Below are 16,041 nucleotides of genomic sequence, written 5' to 3'. Positions count from 1 at the left end.
AACTGCTTATAGTCTACCCTCCATCTAACTGCTTATAGTCTACCCTCCAAGTTAGTTCTATATCTAACTGCTTATAGTCTACCCTCCAAGTTAGTTCTATATCTAACTGCTTATAGTCTACCCTCCAAGTTAGTTCTATATCTAACTGCTTATAGTCTACCCTCCAAGTTAGTTCTATATCTAACTGCTTATAGTCTACCCTCCAAGTTAGTTCTATATCTAACTGCTTATAGTCTACCCTCCATCTAACTGCTTATAGTCTACCCTCCAAGTTAGTTCTATATCTAACTGCTTATAGTCTACCCTCCATCTAACTGCTTATAGTCTACCCTCCAAGTTAGTTCTATATCTAACTGCTTATAGTCTACCCTCCAAGTTAGTTCTATATCTAACTGCTTATAGTCTACCCTCCATCTAACTGCTTATAGTCTACCCTCCAAGTTAGTTCTATATCTAACTGCTTATAGTCTACCCTCCAAGTTAGTTCTATATCTAACTGCTTATAGTCTACCCTCCAAGTTAGTTCTATATCTAACTGCTTATAGTCTACCCTCCAAGTTAGTTCTATATCTAACTGCTTATAGTCTACCCTCCAAGTTAGTTCTATATCTAACTGCTTATAGTCTACCCTCCATCTAACTGCTTATAGTCTACCCTCCATCTAACTGCTTATAGTCTACCCTCCAAGTTAGTTCTATATCTAACTGCTTATAGTCTACCCTCCAAGTTAGTTCTATATCTAACTGCTTATAGTCTACCCTCCAAGTTAGTTCTATATCTAACTGCTTATAGTCTACCCTCCATCTAACTGCTTATAGTCTACCCTCCAAGTTAGTTCTATATCTAACTGCTTATAGTCTACCCTCCATCTAACTGCTTATAGTCTACCCTCCAAGTTAGTTCTATATCTAACTGCTTATAGTCTACCCTCCATCTAACTGCTTATAGTCTACCCTCCAAGTTAGTTCTATATCTAACTGCTCATAGTCTACCCTCCAAGTTAGTTCTATATCTAACTGCTTATAGTCTACCCTCCAAGTTAGTTCTATATCTAACTGCTTATAGTCTACCCTCCATCTAACTGCTTATAGTCTACCCTCCAAGTTAGTTCTATATCTAACTGCTTATAGTCTACCCTCCAAGTTAGTTCTATATCTAACTGCTTATAGTCTACCCTCCAAGTTAGTTCTATATCTAACTGCTTATAGTCTACCCTCCATCTAACTGCTCATAGTCTACCCTCCAAGTTAGTTCTATATCTAACTGCTTATAGTCTACCCTCCAAGTTAGTTCTATATCTAACTGCTTATAGTCTACCCTCCATCTAACTGCTTATAGTCTACCCTCCAAGTTAGTTCTATATCTAACTGCTTATAGTCTACCCTCCATCTAACTGCTTATAGTCTACCCTCCAAGTTAGTTCTATATCTAACTGCTTATAGTCTACCCTCCAAGTTAGTTCTATATCTAACTGCTTATAGTCTACCCTCCAAGTTAGTTCTATATCTAACTGCTTATAGTCTACCCTCCAAGTTAGTTCTATATCTAACTGCTTATAGTCTACCCTCCAAGTTAGTTCTATATCTAACTGCTCATAGTCTACCCTCCATCTAACTGCTTATAGTCTACCCTCCATCTAACTGCTTATAGTCTACCCTCGGCAACATACTAAGTAATTCTGTTGATTGCTGTTGCCTAGCTACTCTACAAGTGGAGTTTCCATGTCGAATGATTCTTAGTTGGAAGTTCAACTGATTTCGTTTTTGATACCTCCAGACAGAAAATAAAACCAGTTTCTCATTCCAATTAAATTCAAGCCATTGCTGTTTAAAGTAAGTAACTTTGTAAGAGCCTTGTAGGGATGAAACCCAGGGAGCAACAGAACATTACCCATTTAGAAAAGACAGCAGGTAATTCCTGTTCCAAATGCTCCAGCTTTTTACTCAATGAGCTGTACAAGTAACACAGAAATAGGCTTTTACCGTTCAGCTGTCCACTGAAACTAGCCATAATGATTGCACTTAAAGAGATGCTTTTGAAAATGTTCTATTCTGTTAATCTCGCTGGAAAAGGTTTTATGTTGTGTCTTGATTCTGAACGTTGTGATTTCACTGGAAATCTATAGGCCTATGATGTTTTGATATGTCTTAGCAGACCCATACAGGACAAGACAGAGACCAACCAGACTGTGAGGCAAGTCTGTCCCATTACTACCAGACAATGTACAGTACATCTCATCAGACAGCAGTCGGCCACCTTCTGTCATAGACAGTCATTTAAGGGTAGGACGTATCTTAACTCCTCAAAACTGTCACCAGAAAGAATGTGTATCACAACGTGATGTGTCAGTGCCCGAGTCAAACTCTGTCTAGAGCTGAGAGGCTTTAGCAATCATTCATTCTTTTTTTCTCTGGATTTTAGTGGAAGAGCAATGACCCTGATTTAATGACAACTGCTGTTATAAAAGATGACTGCTAGCTATTGTCACACACCACATAGCAGCTCAAAGCAGGAAAAGGCAGCAATCCTACTGTACAACAGATTGAAAAGCATTACATTACATTACATTACATTTCATTACATTGATTGAAAGCTGCCATAATAGTATATTTATTCATACAGTATCATGATGATGATTATGGCAGCTTTCAATCAAGGAGCTCAAACAAGGAGCTCAAACAAGGAGCTCAAACAAGGAGCTCAAACAAGGAGCTCAAACAAGGAGCTCAATCAAGGAGCTCAAACAAGGAGCTCAAACAAGGAGCTCAAACAAGGAGCTCAAACAAGGAGCTCAAACAAGGAGCTCAAACAAGGAGCTCAAACAAGGAGCTCAAACAAGGAGCTCAAACAAAGAGCTTTATGCTGTAATATCCCGATGGAACAGAACAGGGGCTTGGTTTCCGTTTGACGTACACCACTGATGATCATAACGAGGATACTACAGTATCTGTGGGAAATGTGATCCCGACACGCCTACAGAACATGTTTTATTTGACCTCTTCTTGGTGGACAGAGACATGGCGCGCCCACCTGCTCCTCTTTTCTCTGCTGTCTGAGATGGATACTGAGAGCCTTTGATTGATTTGCTGTGTGATAAAGGAAGGGGAAAGAAGCAGGGGATAGATAGAGTAAGCTGTTGTAAGGAATTGGGTTACGCGGCTCCAGAGGATGTTGTGAAGCCTTAAACAGAACCATATCTACACACTGACTGACGAGAAACTCAACAGCTGGGAAACTTACTATGGATATCAGGAAGCTTTGCCGGCGTAATTATTTGTCAGTCTTAGAAGATATTAGACATGATGATTCTGACTGAGATTTTAGTGTACAGAGGGCCCGATGGGGGCACGCGCTCTGGGACGTTTCAGAACACGAGAGCTCTTCCAGAACGGCTACAGGGTCAAGATGGACCAACAACAGCAGGCCGTGGAGAAAGAGAACCGGGACGACCTGTGTCTTCCTGCTTCCATTTCATCTCCTACTGGGGTAAGGCCTGCTTCCATTTCATCTCCTACTGGGGTAAGGCCTGCTTCCATTTCATCTCCTACTAGGGTAAGGCCTGCTTCCATTTCATCTCCTACTGGGGTAAGACCTGCTTCCATTTAATCTCCTACTGGGGTAAGACCTGCTTCCATTTCATCTCCTACTGGGGTAAGGCCTGCTTCCATTTCATCTCCTACTGGGGTAAGGCCTGCTTCCATTTCATCTCCTACTAGGGGTAAGGCCTGCTTCCATTTCATCTCCTACTAGGGGTAAGGCCTGCTTCCATTTCATCTCCTACTGGGGTAAGGCCTGCTTCCATTTCATCTCCTACTGGGGTAAGGCCTGCTTCCATTTCATCTCCTACTGGGGTAAGGCCTGCTTCCATTTAATCTCCTACTAGGGGTAAGGCCTGCTTCCATTTCATCTCCTACTAGGGGTAAGACCTGCTTCCATTTAATCTCCTACTGGGGTAAGACCTGCTTCCATTTCATCTCCTACTGGGGTAAGACCTGCTTCCATTTCATCTTCTACTGGGGTAAGACCTGCTTCCATTTCATCTCCTACTGGGGTAAGACCTGCTTCCATTTCATCTCCTACTGGGGTAAGACCGTAAGACCTGGCTAGACAATGTAGGACATTATTAGTAGGATGTAATATAAACCCAGAGGTTGTTTTTCTGTGCCTGGTCCAAAAACTCCTCCACTGCCGGCCACCATGTCAGTTGGAGAAAGAGAGAGGGGGAGAGAGCTCAGGTCGGAAATTTCTCTAACATCAATACAAAAATGAGCATGAGGAAGTGAGACACTGACTGGTTCATGTTGTATTTATAGATTATACATATTTGATTTACTGCAGCGTCTTTCATCTGTAACGTTTTTGTTACCAAAGGCAGGGAATATTTCACGTGATTGTTTACTCTTGGGGCTGCGGTTTAGCCAACGAATTTGACAGATTAATGTGATTTTTTTATTTGAAAGAAAACGTTTAAATTCCTTTCAACACCTCATGTGCAGTAAGTCGCATTGCATAGCGGGCAGCCTATCATAAGAGTTGGAGGCATGGCCTATTGGGGGCGGGACTTCCACTTTGTTATTTCTGGCCACCTGTCATTCCAGGTAATGTGCTATGTTTTTTTTAAATATAATTATATGTTCACTGCCAGCTCTGAATCTTCAACGACATAAAGAGCCTAGAAAGGTTTCCATTGATCAGACGGTCACCATTTGGTTACAATATTGTACCCATACTGTAAAAAAAATCTGGTTGTTTTTAATAGTAATTTACTGGCTGCTAATTCAAATCAAATCAAAGTTAGCTTTAAGCATGAAATTAGAATAGAATGGATATGAACCTTCTTAGGATGGAATAAAGGGCAGCCATTTTGGTCAGGGACTTGGTCAACCACGGTTTGCCAGTGCTATGATAAGATATTGTGTAAAATAATGAATTTGATGAATTTATCTCCACTGTTATGTTTGTTAGCTAGCTATAGCCAGTCAGTTTTAGAGGAACGATTCCATAAATGTTTCTAATTAACTGCCAATATGCCAACATTCTATTCAAACAAGGGTTGCTGAGTGGCGCAGCGGTCTAAGGCACTGCATCTCTGTGCTCGAGGCGTCACTACAGACACACTGGTTCGATTCCAGGCTGTATCACGACCAGCCTTGATTGGGAGTCCCATAGGGCGGCGGCCAATTGGCTCAGCGTTGTCTGATTTTGGCCAGTGGGTAGGCTGTCATTGTAAATAAGAATTTGTTCTTAACTGACTTGCCTGGTTATATATATATATTTTTTAATGAAATAAAAACAAAGCAGTCAATCCACAGTCATACACTGGCTGAAATCAGTTGATGATAGGACTTAGATAAGTTGGAATTTGTGATATTGTGTCATATAATAGCACTCACAGCTTTCCAAAGAAAACTCAAATTTAGACATTTATTGTCTGTTTACATATATTTTAGAGGCTATTTATACAGAAAAAGTGTATAAAACCCGTATAAACTGTATTTATAATTATTTGACAATATTTTAGGTTGACAATAATTATATTACACAATAGAATACTTTTACTTTCCTGCGTAAGTAAAGTCAGGATTAAGACTCTACTGCCATTAATTCCAATTAGACTGGTTTGGATTTCTCCCTGAGCGATATAGCTGCCATTTTCACTGCATTCTGGAACTTTGAGGTTTCATAACATAGCCCTTCTAGTAATTTAATAGGTACAGGGCCTCCTGAGTGGCGCAGCTGTCTAAGGCACTGAGGTGTCTTGGGTTTGATCACAGCTGGCACAGCATTTTCCGGGTTAGGGGAGGATTTAGCCAGCCGGGTTTTCCTTGTCTCATTGTGCTCTAGCGACTCCTTTTGGCAGGCCAGGTACCTACAAGCTGACCACGGTTATCAGTTGGATGGTGTTTCCAATGACACATTGGTACAGCTAGCTTCCAGGTTAAGCAAGCAGTGTGTCAAGAAGCAGTGTGGCTCGGCTGGGTCGTGTTTTGGAGGACGCATGGCTCTCGACTTTCGCCTCTCTCGAGTCCGTACGGGAGTTACAGCGACAAGATTGGCTGCCAGTAAATTACAGTGCAGTTAATGTGACAGTGTTATGTAAAGAAAGTGTTTCGAGACATTTTTTCATGTTATGGAACCAACTTAGTATTTGATGAACAGGAAATGAAGAAATGTAAGAAATGTGGATAAGTTATTCCAAAGTGAAAAATCTACTTGGTATATATATTAGTGAGTATTTATGTTATTTAACCAAAGGGGAAATTTGGTTGAGTGAAAAAAATAGGTTACAACTTGAAATATCGGTTTGTTAATAATCAAATATAACAGCATAGAATCATATCTTTGGTATCGACAAATGTAGTTTATTTCAATTAAGAACTAATTTACTTGTAACCAGTTGACACATTTTGTTGTAGGTTGATCCCAAGAGTAATTTGTTTACAGTGCAGGACTTAATCAGAGTGAGTCATGAACACCATGGTACACAGCTCTAGTGCTGGTAGAGTACATGTAAGAGGTTTTAGTGGCCTAGAATTGTGCATTATTGAAATGTTTTTTTAATAACTTTCTGGGATTGACACAGTCAACACATTTTTGTTTTGAGGGCATTTCATTCACTTTCCAAGCTTATTATGAGATACATAATCTGATGTTATAATTTAGGGATTTATGGACAATAATCATTGAGAAAGGAGGAAAATACAATTATAAAACAAATGTAAATAATTATTCTCAGGGAAACAACATTGACAACACAGTAAGCTTACGTCTACAGTGCATCTGCTGTAGTACACACTTATCCCCAGCAGGGTATTGTGGGATTGAAATACAGTTACATGCCATACTGAAACAGTCTTCGGTGCTGTAACAATAAGCAATTAATTATTTCACATCCATTTGTTGGATGATCAGATTATACTCTGTGTGTGTGAGTGTGTGTGTGTGTGTGTGTGTGTGTGTGTGTGTGTGTGTGTGTGTGTGTGTGTGTGTGTGTGTGTGTGTGTGTGTGTGTGTGTGTGTGTGTGTGTGTGTGTGTGTGTGGCACAGACCTTTGAAGGTAATGATGCAACAGCTTGTGGCAATTCACCTTTGACCTTGAGCTCTTGGAAGGGTACTTAGATTTAAAAAAAAATTATGGCTACAAATGTGGGATTATTTGACGTCATGGCTGTTGACCCGTCTAAACTGGGCCGGTCCACCTGTCTTTGGTCTGACTAATCCAGGTTTTCATCTCTTGCTTTTTCACTCTTTTAGTCCTTTTAGTAATGAAAAATGATTCTGGTAGATGCTTGTGCTTTGTGATTTAGTGAGTCTCCTGAGATTAAAACTCTGTACGAGATATTGGCATTGTATTTATTCCTCAGAAGATTCTTTGATGCAGACTGTTTGATTTGAATAAGGTTTTTAAATACTTTTTGTTGTTGTTGTAGTTTCTGCTACTTGCTTCACTGCTACTGTTTTGAGAGGCCTATCCCTTGGTTGTGCTTTGGTGCTGCTATTTTTCTAAGGGCTCTTTAGTTTGTTATTAGCCATGAGTCCATTAAAGATCTTAAAGATGGATGAAGGCTTAAAAGGTATGCGATTTGGTTTGCTGTGATTTTACTTGCTTTACTGTGTACAGGCGAATAACAATGACTTGATGTAAATAACATGTGCAAAGAATTCACTCTGAGTAACTTGTACTTTTCTCTTACACAGGCTTACGTTTTTTAAGGGCCTTAAGATTGATACAGTTCTCAGAAATCTTACAGTTTTTGAATATATTAAAAACAAGGTAAGTGCATTTTAATTTTCTCCACCTTCAGTGTATTCAGATGAAGTAGAATTAGATATGTATTAATTCTAATTAGTAGTATTTCAAATATTTGCATGCACTATGTTATGACAATGTTTGTAATTCTGACTTTTTGTGATGAATATTGACACAGTTTTACAATTATACAATACATTTACTGGCGCTTCTGATACTACAGGCTTTTTAATGCACAGCGGGTACTGGACATGTGTTAAATATAGAACTTAATCTCAGAACTTGTGCAACTTTGATCCAACTTTGTTATTGGGTCAAATATTTTTTGTTATTAACAGCTAGTCAAGTGAGCATGGCCTACTTTCAGTCCTGCTGGATTACTAGGGGAACAGTTTGGTATATTTCTGTCATATTTGGGGAATAAAATAATGTACCGTATTATATTATATTGTACTGCTATGATAACAAGCAAATCATATATTTCACTTTTAAAAACTAAAGTGATTACATGTTTGGTATTGTTCTTTAGGATGTATAACATATCCTATATTCCATTTTTCTTCAATTCCAAATTGATTCTGAATTGATGATTCTGCTGTTGGAAACCTATTAGACATCATGCAGCATTCTGAATTATATCATTTACCCTACTGCTTAGAATTAAAGCTTGTGGTGCACAGATGTCAGGAAGAGCTTATAGCTCAACAAAATGCTTTAGAATAATCCCCAGACTCATTAACTGTGATGAAGGTAAGGGCAGAGAAGGACAGAACAAACAGTGCATAAATGGGCTGGGGCCAGGCCAGACTAATACTGGACAGGACAATGCAAGTCACTGTAACATTACCTTAGGAATATACAGTAAAGACTGTAATATTACCATAGGAATATACAGTAAAGACTGTAATATTACCATAGGAATACACAGTAAAGACTGTAATATTACCATAGGAATATACAGTAAAGACTGTAATATTACCATAGGAATATACAATAAAGACTAATATTACCATAGGAATACACAGTAAAGACTGTAACATCATAAAATTGTTGTTTTGTTGATGTTACATAATATTGTGGGTTGAGCAGCTCAGTGTGTAACCAGCTATCAGCCTTTATCCCAAAGGAGGTTCTGCAGCCACCTATTTATCCTTTATCCCAAAGGAGGTTCTGTATCCAGATATCACCCTTTATCCTAAAGGAGGTTCTGCAACCACCTATTTATCCTTTATCCTCAAGGAGGTTCTGTATCCAGATATCACCCTTTATCCTCAAGGAGGTTCTGTATCCAGATATCACCCTTTATCCTCAAGGAGGTTCTGTAACCAGGTATCACCCTTTATCCTAAAGGAGGTTCTGTAACCAGATATCATCCTTTATCTGAAAGGAGGTTCTGTAACCAGGTATCACCCTTTATCCTAAAGGAGGTTCTGTAACCAGGTATCACCCTTTATCCTAAAGGAGGTTCTGTAACCAGGTATCACCCTTTATCCTAAAGGAGGTTCTGTAACCAGATATCACCCTTTATCCTAAAGGAGGTTCTGTAACCAGGTATCACCCTTTATCCTAAAGGAGGTTCTGTAACCAGATATCACCCTTTATCCTAAAGGAGGTTCTGTAACCAGATATCACCCTTTATCCTAAAGGAGGTTCTGTAACCAGATGTCATCCTTTATCTGAAAGGATATTCTTTAAACAAAATCCCCTTTTAGGCACTTATAGTGCAAGGGAATATAGTAACAACTGGAGAAACCAAACTACTTTTTGTTATGTTCATGACTATATTACCGCACTGTTTTGACAAACAGGTCAATTAAATTGCTACTGACATTTTATTACCAATTATGGATCCTGTACTCGTACACTTCTTTTAAACGTTCACAAGGCAGGTCTTTTGGTGTTGAACACTATCAATGTTCATTGATATTGTCTGGCTCTCTTGTTTTCAATAGCAATTCCATAAAACTGGTGAACTTGTGTTCAATCTTCATAAGCACATGGCTAACAGCTGCAGGCTTCATACATTTGGTGAGTTACCCAGCACCATAAAGGCGAAACAGAAGAACTCTATGATTATAAATATTCAGTCTCTGACACATCTAACAGACATCAATTTAAGTAACCTAGCCCCTTTAATACTGCAGTGAGCTAAATCAGGGTCAAACAGAGTGTTTCTTGGTAGTCTTTGATATAGAAACACCGGATTTTCAGAAGGTTTAAAAAAAATAATGTTTATTAATTAGGAAATTGTGAAACATATGAATTACATTCCACCCATGGCGCCACTAGAGGGAGGATTGGTAATTTGACTGCAGGAAAGGGATACAGACATATCCTTTAGAGATATAGCTGCAGAAATATCCTACAGTGATATAGCTACAGAGATATAGCTAAAGAGATATAGCTACAGAGATATCCTACAGCGATATAGCTACAGAGATATAGCTACGGAGATATCCTACAGAGATATCCTACAGAGATATAGTTACAGAGATATAGCTACAGAGATATCCTACAGAGATATATCCTACAGAGATATCCTACAGAGATATAGCTACAGAGATATCCTACATACAGTGCAGATATATCCTACAGAGATATAGCTACAGAGATATCCTATAAAGATATAGCTGCAGAGATATCCTACAGTGATATAGCTACAGAGATATAGCTAAAGAGATATAGCTACAGAGATATCCTACAGAGATATAGCTACAGAGATATAGCTACGGAGATATCCTACAGAGATATCCTACAGAGATATAGCTACAGAGATATCCTACAGAGATATATCCTACAGAGATATCCTACAGAGATATAGCTGCAGAGATATCCTACAGGGATATAGCTACAGAGATATAGCTAAAGAGATATAGCTACAGAGATATCCTACAGACATATAGCTACAGAGATATAGCTACGGAGATATCCTACAGAGATATCCTACAGAGATATAGTTACAGAGATATAGCTACAGAGATATCCTACAGAGATATATCCTACAGAGATATAGCTACAGAGATATCCTACATACAGTGCAGATATATCCTACAGAGATATAGCTACAGAGATATCCTACAGAGATATAGCTACAGAGATATCCTACAGAGATATCCTACATACAGTAGATATTCTACAGAGATATAGCTACAGAGATATCCTACAGAGATATAGCTACAGAGATATCCTACAGAGATATAGCTACAGAGATATGCTACAGAGATATCCTACAGAGATATCTTACAGAGATATCCTACAGAGATATAGCTACAGAGATATCCTACATACAGTACAGAGATATCCTACAGAGATATAGCTACAGAGATATTCTATAGAGATATCCTACAGCGATATAGCTACAGAGATATCCTACAGAGATATCTTACAGAGATATCCTACAGAGATATAGCTACAGAGATATCCTACAGAGATATAGCTACAGAGATATCCTACAGAGATATAGCTACAGAGATATTCTATAGAGATATCCTACAGAGATATAGCTACAGAGATATCCTACAGAGATATCTTACAGAGATATCCTACAGAGATATAGCTACAGAGATATCCTACAGAGATATAGCTACAGAGATATCCTACAGAGATATAGCTACAGAGATATTCTATAGAGATATCCTACAGAGATACAGCTACAGAGATGTCCTACATATAGTAGATATCCTACAGATATATTCTACAGAGACATAGGTACAGTATTTGATGCATGTTATAACTGTGGAATATGTATGAGTCTGTTTTTAAAATGTGTAGGGCCTCTAGATGGTAGCATAGTCATTGCTTCTGAAAATGTGAAAGTTCCTTACAGTTCTGAAGACAGTACATAATTGATAAGGTGTGAGTAACAAAGTAACTAAGAAATAACTGAGTAAGTAAGTAATACATCAGATGAGTGAGTTCCTCTCTTTCAATATCCAGTATTGTGACCTTTGTTCTAGGTGGAAAACTCAGGGGATCCTTGGGAAAACTTCCAAAATTCCCAGTCACTTTCCTACTGGGAATGTGTCTACTTACTGATGGTTACTATGTCCACTGTGGGCTATGGAGACGTGTATGCCAAAACTACCCTGGGACGACTTTTCATGGTCTTCTTCATCCTTGGTGGTTTGGTAAAAAAAAAATCCCTCTTATTTTATTTATACCTATCCCGCTTATATCCTTCATGCGTACGATCACACTTCCAGCCATCATGATACCTATCTACTGCTGCCCTTACCAACAGCTGGAAAGTCTCTGAACTTCAAAAGCCTATTGAAATCAAAGCTCTAGTGTTGTCTTGTAGTTTATGTTTTTCTGTTGCTGAGTTACCCATGGCTGCTTATTATTGTCAAATCCATTATATGAGCGCCTATAGTACTTATTAAATAATAATTGTACTGAAAGTATACACATTTACATGTATTATTATATTTTTGTATAGTTTTATTTCTTGAGTATATACTGAATTGCTGTATGGTTCAAAACTGAGTAAGATTGGTTTTATAATTCCCACTGTTATCTAAAGTAATGTGTGGATTCAGATCACTCAATGCCCTGAGGTCCCCTTCCCCAAATTCCAACAAACACAGTGAAAGGAGTGATCTATAGACCAGCGTGATGGTCAACATGGCACATCAGTTAAGACCAGTAACACACAGCAGACCCTTAGCATGATGCAACCAAAACCATTCAACTATTAGTGTGTTGATTTGACTTGATTATTTCTATTTAGGGATAACAATGGAAGAAGGCTTAGTTCAGACAGTAGTACAGTACTACTACAGTAGTTCAGACAGTAGTACAGTACTACTACAGTAGTTCAGACAGTAGTACAGTACTACTACAGTAGTTCAGACAGTAGTACAGTACTACTACAGTAGTTCAGACAGTAGTACAGTACTACAGTAGTTCAGACAGTAGTACAGTACTACAGTAGTTAGTTCAGACAGTAGTACAGTACTACAGTAGTTCAGACAGTAGTACAGTACTACAGTAGATAGTTCAGACAGTAGTACAGTACTACAGTAGATAGCTCAGACAGTAGTAGTGTACTACAGTAGTTAGTTCAGACAGTAGTACAGTACTATAGTAGATAGTTCAGACAGTAGTACAGTACTACAGTAGTTAGTTCAGACAGTAGTACAGTACTACAGTAGTTGGTTCAGAGAGTAGTACAGTACTACTACAGTAGTTAGTTCAGACAGTAGTACAGTACTGCAGTAGTTGGTTCAGAGAGTAGTACAGTACTACTACAGTAGTTAGTTCAGACAGTAGTACAGTACTACAGTAGATAGTTCAGACAGTAGTACAGTACTAGTACAGTACTACTAAAGTAGTTTGTTCATACAGTAGTACAGTACTACTACAGTACGTAGTTCATACAGTAGTACAGTACCACTACAGAAGTTAATTCAGACAGTAGTACAGTACTACAGTAGTTAGTTCAGACAGTAGTACAGTACGACTACAGTAGTTAGTTCAGACAGTAGTACAGTACTACAGTAGTTAGTTCAGACAGTAGTACAGTACTACTACAGTAGTTAGTTCAGACAGTAGTACAGGACAATTACAGTAGTTCAGACAGTAGTACAGTACTAGTACAGTACTACTAAAGTCATTTGTTCATACAGTAGTACAGTACTACTACAGTAGTTAGTTCATACAGTAGTACAGTACTACTACAGTAGTTACTTCAGACAGTAGTACAGTACTACTACAGTAGTCAGTTCAAACAGTAGTACAGTACTACAATAGTTGGTTCAAACAGTAGTACAGTACTGTACTACAGAAGTTAATTCAGGCATTCGTACAGTACTGTACTACAGAAGTTAATTCAGACAGTAGTACAGTACTACAGTAGTTAGTTCAGACAGTAGTACAGCACTACTACAGTAGTTAGTTCAGACAGTAGTACAGTACTGCAGTAGTTGGTTCAGAGAGTAGTACAGTACTACTACAGTAGTTAGTTCAGACAGTAGTACAGTACTACAGTAGATAGTTCAGACAGTAGTACAGTACTAGTACAGTACTACTAAAGTAGTTTGTTCATACAGTAGTACAGTACTACTACAGTACGTAGTTCATACAGTAGTACAGTACCACTACAGAAGTTAATTCAGACAGTAGTACAGTACTACAGTAGTTAGTTCAGACAGTAGTACAGTACGACTACAGTAGTTAGTTCAGACAGTAGTACAGTACTACAGTAGTTAGTTCAGACAGTAGTACAGTACTACTACAGTAGTTAGTTCAGACAGTAGTACAGGACAATTACAGTAGTTCAGACAGTAGTACAGTACTAGTACAGTACTACTAAAGTCGTTTGTTCATACAGTAGTACAGTACTACTACAGTAGTTAGTTCATACAGTAGTACAGTACTACTACAGTAGTTACTTCAGACAGTAGTACAGTACTACTACAGTAGTCAGTTCAAACAGTAGTACAGTACTACAATAGTTGGTTCAAACAGTAGTACAGTACTGTACTACAGAAGTTAATTCAGGCATTCGTACAGTACTGTACTACAGAAGTTAATTCAGACAGTAGTACAGTACTACAGTAGTTAGTTCAGACAGTAGTACAGTACTACTACAGTAGTTAGTTCAGACAGTAGTACAGTACTAGAGTAGTTAGTTCAGACAGTAGTACAGTACTACAGTAGTTAATTCAGACAGTAGTACAGTACTACTAGAGTAGTTAGTTCAGACAGCAGTACAGGACAACTACAGTAGTTAAGACAGTAGTACAGTACTACTACAGTAGTCAGTTCAGACAGTAGTACAGTACTACTACAGTAGTTAGTTCAGACAGTAGTACAGTACTACTACAGTAGTCAGTTCAGACAGTAGTACAGTACTACTACAGTAGTTAGTTCAATCAGTAGTACAGTACTACAGTAGTTAGTTCAGACAGTAGTACAGTACTACTACAGTAGTTAGTTCAGACAGTAGTACAGTACTACAGTAGTTAGTTCAGACAGTAGTACAGTACTACTACAGTAGTTAGTTCAGACAGTAGTACAGGACAATTACAGTAGTTCAGACAGTAGTACAGTACTAGTACAGTACTACTAAAGTCGTTTGTTCATACAGTAGTACAGTACTACTACAGTAGTTAGTTCATACAGTAGTACAGTACTACTACAGTAGTCAGTTCAGACAGTAGTACAGTACTACTACAGTAGTTAGTTCAATCAGTAGTACAGTACTACAGAAGTTAGTTCAGACAGTAGTACAGTACTACTACAGTAGTTAGTTCAGACAGTAGTACAGTACTACTACAGAAGTGAATTCAAACAGTAGTACAGTACTGTACTTCAGAAGTTAATTCAGGCATTCGTACAGTACTGTACTACAGAAGTTAATTCAGACAGTAGTACAGTACTACAGTAGTTAGTTCAGACAGTAGTACAGTACTACTACAGTAGTTAGTTCAGACAGTAGTACAGTACTACTACAGTAGTTGGTTCAGAGAGTAGTACAGTACTACTACAGTAGTTAGTTCAGAACTACTAAAGTAGTTTGTTCATACAGTAGTACAGTACTACTACAGTACGTAGTTCATACAGTAGTACAGTACCACTACAGAAGTTAATTCAGACAGTAGTACAGTACTACAGTAGTTAGTTCAGACAGTAGTACAGTACGACTACAGTAGTTAGTTCAGACAGTAGTACAGTACTACAGTAGTTAGTTCAGACAGTAGTACAGTACTACTACAGTAGTTAGTTCAGACAGTAGTACAGGACAATTACAGTAGTTCAGACAGTAGTACAGTACTAGTACAGTACTACTAAAGTCGTTTGTTCATACAGTAGTACAGTACTACTACAGTAGTTAGTTCATACAGTAGTACAGTACTACTACAGTAGTTACTTCAGACAGTAGTACAGTACTACTACAGTAGTCAGTTCAAACAGTAGTACAGTACTACAATAGTTGGTTCAAACAGTAGTACAGTACTGTACTACAGAAGTTAATTCAGGCATTCGTACAGTACTGTACTACAGAAGTTAATTCAGACAGTAGTACAGTACTACTACAGTAGTCAGTTCAGACAGTAGTAGCAGTAGTTGGTTCAGAGAGTAGTACAGTACTACTACAGTAGTTCGTTCAGACAGTAGTACAGTACTACAGTAGATAGTTCAGACAGTAGTACAGTACTAGTACAGTACTACTAAAGTAGTTTGTTCATACAGTAGTACAGTACTACTACAGTACGTAGTTCATACAGTAGTACAGTACCACTACAGAAGTTAATTCAGACAGTAGTACAGTACTACAGTAGTTAGTT

At 38.3% G+C, this 16,041-nt stretch overlaps 1 protein-coding gene across 1 annotated transcript in view; it reads left to right on the top strand.

Moving 5' to 3' along the window:
* The window catches only part of LOC106589905 (calcium-activated potassium channel subunit alpha-1), a 220,986-nt gene that overhangs the window by 141,026 nt on the left and 63,919 nt on the right, over positions 1 to 16,041 (top strand). The window contains exons 6-8 of the mRNA XM_045710059.2: positions 7,699 to 7,774; positions 9,703 to 9,778; positions 11,707 to 11,877. Coding sequence (XP_045566015.1) covers positions 7,699 to 7,774; positions 9,703 to 9,778; positions 11,707 to 11,877 — 323 coding nt within the window. The remainder of the gene's footprint in view (positions 1 to 7,698; positions 7,775 to 9,702; positions 9,779 to 11,706; positions 11,878 to 16,041) is intronic.

This window comes from Salmo salar, chromosome 28 (assembly GCF_965601325.2).
Source record: "Salmo salar chromosome 28, fSalSal1, whole genome shotgun sequence".
Classification (NCBI taxonomy): Eukaryota; Metazoa; Chordata; class Actinopteri; order Salmoniformes; family Salmonidae; genus Salmo; species Salmo salar.
This window is presented reverse-complemented; position numbering and strand designations above follow the sequence as displayed.